At 45.4% G+C, this 13,316-nt stretch overlaps 7 protein-coding genes across 7 annotated transcripts; 5 read left to right on the top strand and 2 right to left on the bottom strand.

Moving 5' to 3' along the window:
• Positions 1-722: 722 nt before the first annotated feature.
• Positions 723-1,334, top strand: N7495_001900 (UbiX family flavin prenyltransferase; the record flags this gene model as incomplete). Its single annotated transcript, XM_057204570.1, has 1 exon — positions 723-1,334. One exon carries the CDS (start codon positions 723-725, stop codon positions 1,332-1,334), a length of 612 nt encoding a protein of 203 aa, XP_057068643.1.
• Positions 1,335-2,063: 729 nt separating this feature from the next.
• On the bottom strand, positions 2,064-3,125 carry N7495_001899 (Peptidase S33 tripeptidyl aminopeptidase-like C-terminal; the record flags this gene model as incomplete). Its single annotated transcript, XM_057204569.1, has 2 exons — positions 2,064-2,536; positions 2,999-3,125. 2 exons carry the CDS (start codon positions 3,123-3,125, stop codon positions 2,064-2,066), a joined length of 600 nt encoding a protein of 199 aa, XP_057068642.1.
• A 1,961-nt stretch (positions 3,126-5,086) lies between these two features.
• On the top strand, positions 5,087-6,753 carry N7495_001898 (uncharacterized protein; the record flags this gene model as incomplete). The annotated part of the gene is made up of 4 exons (XM_057204568.1): positions 5,087-5,223; positions 5,292-5,877; positions 5,949-6,314; positions 6,367-6,753. 4 exons carry the CDS (start codon positions 5,087-5,089, stop codon positions 6,751-6,753), a joined length of 1,476 nt encoding a protein of 491 aa, XP_057068641.1.
• A 25-nt stretch (positions 6,754-6,778) lies between these two features.
• Positions 6,779-7,278, top strand: N7495_001897 (rutC family protein YjgH; the record flags this gene model as incomplete). The annotated part of the gene is made up of 2 exons (XM_057204567.1): positions 6,779-6,812; positions 6,929-7,278. 2 exons carry the CDS (start codon positions 6,779-6,781, stop codon positions 7,276-7,278), a joined length of 384 nt encoding a protein of 127 aa, XP_057068640.1.
• Positions 7,279-7,817: 539 nt separating this feature from the next.
• On the bottom strand, positions 7,818-9,593 carry N7495_001896 (FAD-binding oxidoreductase; the record flags this gene model as incomplete). Its single annotated transcript, XM_057204566.1, has 1 exon — positions 7,818-9,593. One exon carries the CDS (start codon positions 9,591-9,593, stop codon positions 7,818-7,820), a length of 1,776 nt encoding a protein of 591 aa, XP_057068639.1.
• A 338-nt stretch (positions 9,594-9,931) lies between these two features.
• Positions 9,932-11,000, top strand: N7495_001895 (flavin reductase family protein; the record flags this gene model as incomplete). The annotated part of the gene is made up of 2 exons (XM_057204565.1): positions 9,932-9,988; positions 10,371-11,000. 2 exons carry the CDS (start codon positions 9,932-9,934, stop codon positions 10,998-11,000), a joined length of 687 nt encoding a protein of 228 aa, XP_057068638.1.
• A 198-nt stretch (positions 11,001-11,198) lies between these two features.
• On the top strand, positions 11,199-13,280 carry N7495_001894 (uncharacterized protein; the record flags this gene model as incomplete). Its single annotated transcript, XM_057204564.1, has 6 exons — positions 11,199-11,412; positions 11,463-11,591; positions 11,648-11,867; positions 11,917-12,285; positions 12,334-12,500; positions 12,556-13,280. The coding sequence occupies 6 exons, from the start codon at positions 11,199-11,201 to the stop codon at positions 13,278-13,280; spliced, it is 1,824 nt and encodes a 607-aa protein (XP_057068637.1).
• Positions 13,281-13,316: the final 36 nt, after the last annotated feature.

Here is a 13,316-nt window from a genome sequence, read left to right as displayed (position 1 = left end):
TCTATTTAAAATTTTGTACGAGGTATTCCGTCTCACAATTTACGATCACCATCAGCGAAATCAAGAAGAGCAAATTACTAGTCCTATACTTATTATAGATCTTAATGTTAACATTTGGGCTACTTTAGGCCTCTGCCGCCGGCACTAGGTAATTTTGCTGCTTTATCAGATCCAGAATCTACTATAAAACAAGCACAAATGCACTACATCGAGCTCTTCGATATAAAAAACCTGGGAGCAGAGTACGAGAACCCACTTTCAAGCCTGACAAAATCAAAATAACTTAAGGTACGCAATAGGGCCAGTAATAGTTGAGAAGATTGGCAGATTCTTCAAGATGATTGAACAGCGATAGATCGACTGAATATGAATAGCAGTTCCAACAAGGAGTAGACGACATGCTCCACTCCTCCACGGCAAAGCCTGCCGACTATTCCGACTCCCGTTTCTCGGGGCCTCGCACATCTCGGATCTCGGGGACCTCGGTCGAAACATATTGCTTCTTCTATGTTTATATCGGCTTTTTACTTTCCTGGAAGCTTCATATTTAAGCTTCGTCACGAATGAGATTTGATATTCAATCTTCAATATCTGCCGCCAATCTCGTCTCAATTCTCAACCCAGTCCTCAGCTTACCTTTCACATCGAATTGCATCAATTTCTGTCTGGCACACCTTAGTCCTCTCCGAGAACGTCTCCTTCAATCTCAAACCCCCTACACGATGCCTGAACAAAACGGACATGCTTCACAACCTGAGCGTCGCAAGCGCATCGTAGTCGCCATGACAGGCGCAACCGGCGCCATCCTCGGAATCAAAGTTCTTATCGCTCTACGCCGCCTGAATATTGAAACACACCTAGTGATGAGCAAGTGGGCCGAGGCCACAATTAAATACGAAACGGATTACCACCCTTCAAACGTCAGGGCGCTTGCAGATTACGTTCACAATATGAGCGACATGGCCGCCCCGATCTCGAGCGGCTCCTTCAAAGCTGACGGAATGATTGTCGTCCCTTGCAGTATGAAAACACTGGCTGCTATTAATAGCGGATATTGCGATGATTTGATCGCGCGCACGGCAGATGTCATGCTTAAAGAGCGTCGTAAGCTGGTTCTTGTGGCGAGAGAAACTCCCCTCAGTGAGATTCATCTTCGCAATATGTTGGAGGTTACTCGTGCTGGGGCTATTATCTTCCCTCCTGTACCTGCTTATTATATTCGGGCTGGCTCGGTGAATGAATTAGTCGATCAAAGTGTTGGACGCATGCTTGACTTGTTTGATCTGGATACGGCAGATTTCGCACGATGGGAAGGATGGGGTGATGGGAAATAGAGGATATTACTGTGGGCTTCGTGTATATTATAGGCGTTTGTATCTAGATAATTCATCATTGCGTTTGTACACTAGAGAGAAAAAAAAATACTAGCTCGAAAAGTCTTATATGTATTCCACAACAGCGTAGATTTCCGGACGTAGAGTAGAGTCTGGATATTTCTATCGTCAAGGAGTTCAACTTGAAAACATTTTTAGGTAGAAGATTTTTAAATCGAAAGTCACCACCAACAAATGACAAGCCTTCATATGTGTTAAGCGGCATAGCAATTATTTCGAAGGTTACCTGAACTGAACAATTTTTCAAACGAAGGTCAAAAAGCCACAGTTGTTGTGGGCTCCTGGTGCATCTCACTAGGTAATTCACACGATGGTCTATTTGATGTAAGAGTGCTCTAGATGCCCTACCTTTGGAATACTATGGCTTTCTAGTTGATTCAATTGGAGAACAGTCGTGCAGAAGACCTCGGGATGAGTCAATTACCCAGGTAGCATCTCCTCTAGTCACTCGTAGATTGACTGCAGGATATAGCCAGGTATCAACTTCCGAATAATGGATCAACATCAAGGACCAGACGACCCGCTCGGTTGGGAAACATGTTGACATGTGTCTGATCAATTCCTGTACCATAGCTGACAAAATATCCGGTCACTTCTTCTTCATCTAACACCTTTCGTATCTCATCTAGATCGCGAGCCACTGATGCTGTGCTTACAAAGCGACCAAAATCACCTAGTGTGCCGTTGCCGGCAGGCAAAGAAGGTGGCATTGTTCATGGCATCCACGATCTCCAGCTGGCCCTTTGGAGCTTCTTCGCGGTAGAATAGTGAAATGAGTGACCATCTGTATCGAATTTTGTTCCGAGGAAAACATGTTGTTGAAGGCAGAGAGAGGTTAACGCCTCGTGGATCCCACCCCAGTACATCGAATAGACCATTGCTGAAGCGGTTCGTCCTCTCCTCTGCAGTTTCCCAGAGGAATGACGTTCCGCTCCCTCCCAGACTGCCTGGCTGTAAGATTATTGTACGATCACTTTTGTAGGTTTGGAATGAGACATTGGACTCGTTGGTATGAGCCAAACCAGCGACCTGGAACTTGGTTACCGCAAGGCGCGGAATGCGAGAGTCTGAAGTGTTAAGATAATCAAGTGGTAGATCTATAAATCCACAGAGGTGGGTTCCCTGGTCTGTGCTACCCGTCGCTAGAGGTTGGGGTTTGGCTCAAATATGGCGGCCTACTATAGATACAGTATTTTACGGCATACAGAGGGTTTGAAATAAAGTGGATGGTTGTGACCAGTAGTTGTCTGGCGAAAGTCAGAGTAGTTCTGGACAAGGTCCGAAGTAACAAAAATGACTGCTCTGTAATAGCGGATGTTGTTGTGATTTCAGAACCAGATCGTTCAGTGTTATCGGAATTCCGTAGTACGCCGCGTCAGATTCTTAACTAGTGTTGACGACAAAATCATCGACTTACTTAACTTTGACTCCTCCTTAAGTGAAAGTGGCGCGAATATGTCTCAAGGTTCAACATTATGTACTAAGCTTATATCCAAATTCAGAGGGATAATGCTCTTCAAGCTCAAGCGTACGTAGCATTATGGTATTCAAATGTTAAGTTATGATAGATATTGATTCGGAATACTAGACGGCTTCACACCTACGCATCGTCCACCCTATGAAAAGGTCCTCATCTGCGACTACAGCACGTGGTTCTCCCCCTAGGGTCCAGTTTCTTTGACCCATTTTGGGATTGACCCACCTGAATCGGACGTAATTGTCATGGTCCATCCGATACGAGGGTGATAATTTCCAGTAAGGTCAGGTTTAGCTTGTGCCGGGGTAATGGCGTGACTCTCTCTACGCTGGCGTAATTGGCGAATATCGTTCGCCGCGGTGTGAGAGACTGGATTTTTTCCTGCGAGGAATTTGATAAAGGATCCGAGTGAACCGGAATTTGAATAGTGAGGAATCCACCTGTGATCGACTCGCTGGTGTACGCAGCTGAGATGGTAAAGGAGATGAAGCTACGCGGGCTAATAATCGCACTTGGGTGAAAAGTGTGCGTTATAAGATTAACTATCGATGCGAACTGCACCAACCTCGAGATTGACGAGGCATAATATGTTAAGCCCGTTGGTTCAATCACTAGCTACCCAAATGACGGGAGTCCTGCCTATCACAGTCACGCCCATCACCTTCGATTACATGAATATCAATGTTCCTACTGTAACAGGCTGGTGCCTGCTTTAGCATTCATGCCTGTGCCACTCATGCTCGTCACGTGCCACCCGCACCCGCATCCCTTATATTGCCACATGTCCATAGCTAGTCTCTCTCTCTTCTCTTCAAGCTTAATAAAGACAGTTTGTCGGCATCACTAGTTCTGCATTCAAGATTAGTATTAGTCCTTCACAGCAACCATATCGAACAAGAGTCGATGGGATTTCGAAGGAAAAAACTATTAAGGAAGTTGAAGAAGAAAAATTATGGAAGAAGAAAAAACGAGAACTGTCTTCTTCTTAAAACCATAACAGCTTTATCCTCTAAACCATCAGGCAAACCCCCATCTCTTTATCACTATCAATCACCCCACTTCAGAATCCAAGATGTGCCCATCTTGAAAATTTCTTCCTAACACAAATCATGGACAACTCGGTCGCGATTCGTACGCAGACCAAGATGTGAGGAAGAACCAATCTTTGCCTCACGGGAAAACAAAGGACTCAAAGGAATCTAGCCGACCGAGTCGTTCGGCATTGGGAAGGGGAATAGTTGTCACGGAGTTGATAATCTGGAAATCATGTGACCGTTATGTAATACCCACAACTACTTAACCGATCCGTACCCGGATCCCCCATGATTTCTCCAAGAATCAGTCTTGAAATGTTATCGAGTTCTTGTTCCCATCCTTGTCTTCTCTGTAAAATCCAGTAACCCTTACAAGAATACCATTTGCCATTCTGATCTTAGGGGATCATTAAATTGCCGCTAGAGAGGACCACGGATAGAAGACAAAATAGAGACTGGCTTCTCTAAGAAAAGCCCACTTTCGTGTTTTCCACTTTTTATTATTTTTTCCACTCACCACTTTCTTTACCCCGCACAAAGGCTGATTCTTCAACAAAAATCGGCCACCCAACAGATACAATATGCAGGGCACTCGGGGGTATATCGTGCACCTATCCACATTCATTTATTTTATCGATCCATGTATATAGCGACTCGAGATTTTAAAGTTGCTCTACTTTGTACTCTGCTCGGAATGACGAATATCACAGCCAAATCGCGAGTAGCAAGTGTGTTAGGTGAGCTGCTGAGGTGAGTAAAAGCTATTTACGTAATTCAGAGATATCGCAAAGGAATGAATAGGTTGATTACAGCCTTTAAGAGAGGCCCAAGAGGAATCTTGGAAATAATCCCTCAAATAATCCATACAGTTAAATTTTACTGCCTGAGGCCTCAACAACAACTATTTTGATATTCTCCGTTTTTCGGCATAGCCCAAGGAATTTCAGTAGCTTTATCTTTATATTTTCAAATAAACGCATTATCGTTACTTCATGTAAGTTAGAGCTTATCACTCAATTATGGCGACATTTCATCCCCGCTCGATGTCGTGCTAAGCTCCCTCTGGTAGCCCTTTCAGCATAAAAAGGCTGAAAACATTGCGTTCCAAACCAGCTCAAATAATTCGCAATTTTTTTGCTTCTTGTAAAAGAAACTTTAAATTATTTCTACGTCTCTAATCCATGGCACAAAAAATCTCAAGGGTCGCCGTCATCGGCGCTGGCCCTGCTGGAGCTATCACTGTCGATGCACTCGCTCAAGAGAAAAAATTTGATGTCATTCGGGTGTTTGAGAGGAGGGAGAAAGCTGGTGGCATATGGTAAGGGCAGCTTTGAAGCTTCAACCCCCTCTCCAAGCGTTGAACATTGTCTGATTACTTTTTAAAAGGATAAATGATGCAAACGAGCATCCCAAGATTCCATCTCTTCGCAAGTTGGTTGATGGAAAAGCTGACGAACCAATTCCAACACCTTCTCTCCTTCCTACAACTACACCCCAAGACCAGAAAGTCAACAGCAAGGACTACCGCTACAACTATACCCCAATCTACCCCGGATTAGTCAGCAACATAGATGATCGGATCATGAGCTATACGAAAGAGCCATTCCCGTTGACCAATTCTGAGGGTGTCACTGATCCTCATATCCCATTTCGCAATAGCGAAGTTATTCGTGAATGGGTTGAGAGTCTCCTCGATCGGAAAGGTTATCGTCATCATGTCGAGTATAATACCACCGTTGAACTGGCCGAGAAGAAAGGAAATGAGTGGATTCTTACTCTGCGGAAGACATTGCCCGGTGGAAAGCACAACTATTGGTGGCAAGAAACATTCGACGCGGTCATTGTAGCCAGTGGACACTACCATATTCCACACTTTTCGGAAGTGCCTGGTATTATCGAGTTCGGTGAGAACCACCCGGGCGCCGTGGAACATAGTAAGATGTTCCGTGGACCTGAGAAGTACCGTGGAAAGGTGAGTAGATATGCCTATGAATTTTTAATCCATCTTGGACCCGGCTAATATCAAAAATCAAATTGACTTAGACTGTTGTGACAATTGGCGCATCTGTCTCGGCAACGGATATTGCTAGGTCTATTGCAGGTGTGGCGAAGAATCCCGTGTATGCATCGATTCGCGAACCACATCGCTTATTTGGCACTGTGCCATTTGAACATCCTCAAATAGCATTGAAACCGAAAATATCCCGTGTATCAACCTCCCCAAGCAGTCGAACTGTGTACTTCGAAGATGGCAGCGAGGTTCATGACGTGGACCACATTATCTTTGCCACTGGCTATGATTTTAGTTTACCATTCCTCCCGTCTATAAAGATCGCCAACCGCAGGATTCTCGGAACATATCAACACATCTTCAAACAGGAAGATCCAACTTTGGCGTTTGTCGGCGGCGTATGATTCTTCTTACACATGAATGCTTATATTACGTACTAATTCTTGACAGGTGTCGGCGGGATTCACATTCCTGGTATTCGAATGGCAGGCCGTTCTTGTGGCAAGATTCTTTGCCGGACGCGCCCAGCTACCTTCGTTAGAGGAACAGCAACGCTGGGAAAAAGACCGACTTGCCACTATTGGTGATGGCCAGCCATTTTATAAAATCGCCCCACATTTTGAGGAGTATTTTGAAGCACTGCGTAAGCTGGCGGGAGAGCCTGGCCCTGACACTCCTGGACGGCGTCTCCCGAAGTGGAATCCAGAATGGTTGAAAATTGTAGAGCAAACCATCAAGAATAGAATTGCGAAGTGGAAGGAAGGGGCCGAACTTGCTAAACAGCAAACGATTCATTTGAAGAACGATAAAGGACCTGAAAGGCTTTCTCGGCTTTGAAAAGACATAGTTGAGAATAAAGGAGATGGTAGAAGATATAAATTGCCTTTTTGATTTCGGTCTCCTATATAATTTCTGCGATACATTATAAGTAAGTAGTACTCGGTAGTCTATCCTTCAGATCCCGATATTTGCAGCTTCATCTTAGCATACCAGTGACTTTCCGCTATTCCAGCCTCAATCAGGAAAATTTGCTCTTTCCAATACTTCAACTACGATGGCGTTGGTGTAACCAATGACCGCACACATCTTTATTCTCAAACTTTGCGTAATCTTGATATCATTCAATACTTTGGCCAGAGAGGATGGGATGAAAGCGGCAGCATCGACGATACCGATCTGCTTGAGCAAATTATCAAAGCATTCCAAAACGTCGAAAAGGATACCAGGGAAGCAGGACTACGTAGATGGGAGGACATTTACTCCATCCGCAGCTATCAAATTTCACTTGGTCAATCGTTGATCTTATTGTTGATCATTATAAGTCGTTCATGCCAAATAATCAGCGTATCTGGACAGGAGTAGGTGTTCGGGAACTGGGAATTCCAGGAATGATAATGATGGTTGAGGTTGAGGCCAAGACATAACCATCCAATTCAACCACAGTGTCTAGTCAAGGAGAGGCAAAGCCTCAATTTGTGTGCACAACGTAACCAATGGTGAGTTTTTAATTTTCAAATTTTTCTCTAAATTGTGTTTCGTCCTTGTGAGTAAACCACCACTTACGATAGTTACCAACTAATCGTTTTTGCCAGCGGGTTGTACCCGCATCAGAAGAGAAGGGCAGAAGGAGAAGGGCAGAAGGAGAAGGCGGTGGAGGGGACCCGTATATGGGAATCCATATTCCCCACCTCACTTAGTTCCTCAAGTAATTCAATGATATTCATCGAGACCTAACTTCATCGTTAGATGCGTACAAGTCCCCTTACAGTTTTCTCTTTATCCTTTTTTTTCTTCACTCTTTCACAAGAAGCTTCGTTCTCTATTTCACCGATAGCAGGAGTAAAATGGGCTGGAGCACATGAGTCAGTAGCCGAAGAAGGGACTGTTAATATCGACAAGACTTACTCTTTCTCCCCCCTCCACCCAACACACTTCCAGCAATCGAATATATGAGTGGGATCATAATGATTCTTGATCTCCAAAAGTCTAGGATAGTTTGACCCAAAGTAAGTTTCCTGCCATTCTGGCTCCAGGTAATGCGCCTCATTGAGATATGCACCACCTCCAGGACTCAATTTTTTCAAAGGGTCCAACAATTCCAGGAACCCATGGGCAACACTTTGTTGTGTATCATGCTCAAGCGGCTCTAGCCATTCTCCGACATGAATCACATGCCAAAGTGCGTCTCGCCAAGCTGGATGGGTTGCCGATTTTTGATTTCGGTCAAGATTACTGACAGGTGTTTCTGGGACAATCTGCGTTCCTGTAAGGTTAAGAAGACTCCTTGCAGTTGCAATACCTTGCAATACACCTTCAACTAGCTCACTTGTACTATCAGACTCGGCAAAGACTTTGCGAGGAATAAGTCGCGACCCCAACAAAGAGAAGATGCCCGATGGCTCGGTGATTTTGGCGTCGGCAGCAGTCACAGAGAGATAACTTGCGTAGTTGGCGTAATATTTATAGGCATTTTCAGAAATCGAAAGGTCTTTTCTCGCACTAAGAAACTTGGCAAATGATGCAGTGGCGGCTTTTAACTTAGAGCCATCGTCCCCGTAGAGCAGTACCAGCCCGACGGTGAACTTCTCAGGGAAGTATTCAATCTGCCCCGTCACCAGCTGGGCCGACCAGTCAATCTGGTTTCGTGCATGGGCAGTGAGAATCTCGCGGAGAGCCACATTCTCTGTCGCATTGGTGTTGTAACTGACACCAGTAAAATTGGCAGTAAAGGTATAAGTGTGAATTGGTAACGATGGATAGACTTGAATTCGGTACTTGGTGAGAATAGCAAAAGTCCCCCCTCCTCCACCCCGCATAGCCCAGAAGAGGTCTGGATCATTACACTGGTTGATGATACGAACTTCACCGTCAGCTGTGACAACCTCGAATTCCACCGCGTTGTCGGCCATCAAGCCGTAAGTTGTTGTAAAGGAACCAACGCCTCCGCCTTGTCCAAAACCACCAGCAAGACCAACTGACTGCTCATAGCCCCCGGGGATATCCATATTATGATCGTTGAAGAAGCGATAGGCATCACCTGCGATGACGCCAGCTCCAAGTTCCCCAATATTCTGCCCGTTTGCTGCAGGACAATTGTTGGCAGTAAAGTTGGAGTAGAATCCCAAGTTATCAAGATGATGAGTCCAGATAGCAAGGGTGTTCGGCACTGAGGAACGTCCGTAGAAATCATGACCGGTATTCTTGATACTGATGCGAATATTGTGTGTCTTCGCAAAACGAAGTGTAGCAGAGATATGGGACGTATTGCGAACATCAACATAATAAGAAGCCAGCCGCCCAATCGAGCAGTTGGTGTACATTGTCTCTTCGGGGTTTGACTCAAGAAGTGTACACCCTTGATTATGACAGGTCTCCCAATTTAGCCAATAGGTTTGCCCAAAGCTATCTCCGCGGGTGACACTGTCACCATAATCATTCTTGACAATCTTGCAGGCGTCTTCATTATAGTGTGGAGAGTTCTTATAACATGAAGCGGCGATGGGAATGGTTTCGTGAAGATATCCGTCGATGCTCGTATTGAATTGTTGCCATTCGTGTAGCATCGGCCAGCATTTTTGACCGGGTTGACAGTCGTAACCAGGATCAGTGGATGCTGGTGAAGCAAGTGCAAGAGGAAATAAGAGAAAGACTTGCGAATAAAACCTCAGATTGACCATTTTGAATTCAAATTCTCTTCGATAATACTCGGCTGGAGCGTAAGAATAAAATGAGCCATATTACCTTGACTCCACAGCACTTTATATTTTCATAGGCTTCATTATCCATCTCAATAAGAATTAACTGCCGCTATCCGTTTTAGCTAATTCGGTACAAGAAAGGTATACTCATCGACTAGAAGTATTGATTGGTCGTGTTTGACTAAGATCGTCGGAAACTAACACGACCAACGCCACACAAGCCATCTAGCGGATCTGTGATTGATGAGTATAACTTTTCAACTAAGATTCTCACCACCAAACTCCAGCTTGAACCTTGCAACCGCTGAACCAACAAAATGATGGAACTACTAAGCATCGAAATAACTGCCCTTTTGGGAAAATGGGGCATTATGGTATGTGGGCCAATCAAATCTCTATACTAATTCAACACGTGTCCCTCGGTTGCTTAGTCAGGCCTCATGAATCAATATCAGTGACGTCCCTAGCGCGAAGGGGATACGTCATGTGAGATGATGTCAAAAAATGCAATTAAATACTTCTTATGGGACTATCCATTACTAGAACTCTGCTCGTAAACAAGACCTTAAATTGTGATTGGTCCTCTAGTCCTCCGATTCATTTTTCTTCAGCGTCTGCTTCTTGCGTATTATACCTCGGTATATCTCAAAATGTTCTATCAACCCGGGGTAACGGATCACAATCTACCTCATGATCCATTCAAGGTTGGAATCTGTGATCAGTCACTATATATGTAGTTGTTGACCAACAATTTAGGCTTGTGTCGTTCCTCGACCGATAGGATGGATATCAACCAAGAATCACGAAGGGCAGTCGAATCTTGCCCCATACTCTCAATTCAATAACCTCACCTTTGATCCGCCATATGTGATGTTCTCCTCGAATCAAACGCCAGATGGACAACGCAAGGACAGTGTCAGAAATGTTGAGCAGACTGGAAAGTTTGTCTGGAATCTAGCGACCTGGGATTTGCGAGAGGCCGTGAATATCTCGGCTGAGCAGGTTCCATATGGAGTTGATGAATTTGAACAAGCCAATGTGACCAAGGAGCCTGCTACCCTCATGGATGTTCCAATGGTTGCAGAGTCACCCGTCCGTTTCGAGTGTGAATATTTCACTACTCTTCGATTGCCTGGAAATGGTCCCATGGGTACAGTGGACGTGGTGATAGGCAAAGTGGTAGCCGTCCATATCAAGGATGAGGTCATGACCGATGGTATACTGGATATCAAGAAGACCAAACCAATTGCCCGATGCGGATACTATCAGTATACTGTGGTGGAAAATACGTTCGACATGATTATTCCTGGAATGAACGAGGATCTGCTCAAGGGACTGGAGGGCAATGCAAAACATAACCAGGAGATGGCCACACGGGATAAATAGATTAGTGCTCCCAAGATATGATAAGTGAACACCATGAATGTGATTTAAATCTGAAAAGTTGACTGTGCTGTGTAACTTATTACGCGTGAGTTATTGCAGTGAATACCGGGGAAATGACGCTCCTCTTTCTGCCTTATTGTCTTCCCCTCCATTTTCCCTTCACAATTCCAACCCTCTTCATTTAATACTTCTTCCGTCATGGAATCCTCCAACACTATCGAGATGACTCAATCCAATGTCCAGATCACCGAGATCAATCCCCCTGACCATGAAATTCTTCAACGCGAGTATCCCAACGAAGAGGAGCTGCGATCTCTTCGACGCATAACTGGAAAGCTGCCCTTCGTCGTCTACACTATTGCATTTGTCGAGCTCTGCGAGCGCTTCAGCTACTATGGAACTGCTTCCGTCTGTTAGTAAACATTAATTATTATAGGGTGAATACCGTTGACAGTAATTTAGTTGTGAACTTTATCCAGCGACCCCTTCCCAAAGGCTCGATCACCGGTGCACTCGTCAGTGGATCATCTTCGAATGGTGTACCTGGTGCACTGGGTATGGGTCAGCGAGCATCAACGGGCCTGACTTTGTGTGAGTGCTACAAAGAAGTGGAAAGGTTTCTTGACGCAGTACTAATGAAGCAATAGTCAACCAATTCTGGTCGTACATTATGCCTTTGGGCGGTGCCTACATTGCTGATCAGTACCTGGGTCGATTTCAAACCATCATGGGAGCCATCGCAGTGGCCCTCGTCGGACACACTATCTTGGTCATCTCTGCAATTCCCAGGGTCATTGCTAGCGGCCATTCTATCGCCTGCTTCACTATTGGTCTGGTCATCATGGGAGTTGGCACTGGTGGCTTCAAGTAGGTAGCTATCCTCCCGTTCTCCATACAATCACTAAATATATTTCAGATCCAATATTTCACCCCTGATCGCCGAACAGTATCGCGATGATATCGCTTACATCCGAGTCCTGCCCAGTGGAGAGCGCGTTATTGTTGATCCTGCTGCCACAATTGCTCGCATCTACATCTACTTCTACCTGATGATCAACATTGGATCCTTGATCGGTCAGATTAGTATGGTGTACGCAGAGCGATATGTCGGTTTTTGGCTCTCGTTTATGCTTCCCACTTTGATGTTCTGTACCTGCCCGGCAGTCCTGTCCCTGTGCCGCAAACGTTACTACCGCGTCCCTCCTAACGGCTCTGTTTACTCGCAAACATTCCGTCTGTGGAAGTTGGCCATGACAGGCCGTTGGTCTCTGAATCCCATGCGACTGTGAGTGGAATGGAAGTCTCAGTTTGAATATTCACTGACCAGTAGCAGTATTAAGCGAAACTCACAGTCCCCCGAGTCTGACTTTTGGAACTCTGTCAAGCCTAGTCGACTGGGTGCGCAAAAGCCAAGCTGGATGGACTTCGATGATGCGTGGGTGGACGAGATTGCACGCGGGTTCAAAGCCTGCAAGGTATTTCTGTGGTATCCTCTCTTCTGTAAGTCGCCATACGTGAGTATCATCCCCGGAATTCATTGCTTATTATATTGTAGGGCTGTCTTACAACCAGATGACGAACAATCTCACTTCTCAAGCCGCTACTATGCGTCTGGGCGGAGTCCCTAACGACATTATCAACAATCTTAATCCCTTCGCGCTGATCATCTTCATCCCTATCATGGATCGTTTCATTTACCCGGGGTTGAGTCGTATGGGGTTCCACTTCACCCCTCTAAAGCGCATCACTGCCGGCTTCTTTGTGGCTGGAATCTCGATGGTCACTGCCGCAGTTCTCCAGTACTACATCTACGCCATGGGTCCCTGCGGAAATCAAGCCAATGAGTGTCTGGAGAAAGAAGGAAAGTACACTGATATATCGGTCTGGGTCCAAACCTTGATCTACGTGCTCGGAGGTATCTCGGAGATCTTCGCGTCGGTCACATCCCTGGAATATGCATTCACCAAGGCACCACACAACATGCGATCCCTTGTCCAGGCAGTTTCTCTCTTTATGAATGCTATTTCAGCGGCACTTGGACAGGCACTCGTCAGCCTCTCTGACGATCCACTTTTGGTCTGGAATTACTGCATCACGGCTATTCTTGCGTTTGCTGGTGGTGTAGGCTTTTGGTGGTGCAATTACAAGTTGGATCGTGAGGAGGATCACCTGAATATGCTCCCTCACAGCCACTATGCCGGACACAAGAAGAGCGATGAGGAGGCTAAGGTTGAGTCTTCTGATGCTCAGGTGGAGACTAAGGAGCAGGTGGTGGGATGAAGAATCTTCATCAGATCGTGACTTCCAATCATATCT

The sequence above is a fragment of the Penicillium taxi genome (genome assembly GCF_028828555.1).
Source record: "Penicillium taxi strain IBT 34144 chromosome Unknown utg000001l_segment0_segment0, whole genome shotgun sequence".
NCBI classification, from domain to species: Eukaryota; Fungi; Ascomycota; class Eurotiomycetes; order Eurotiales; family Aspergillaceae; genus Penicillium; species Penicillium taxi.
This window is presented reverse-complemented; position numbering and strand designations above follow the sequence as displayed.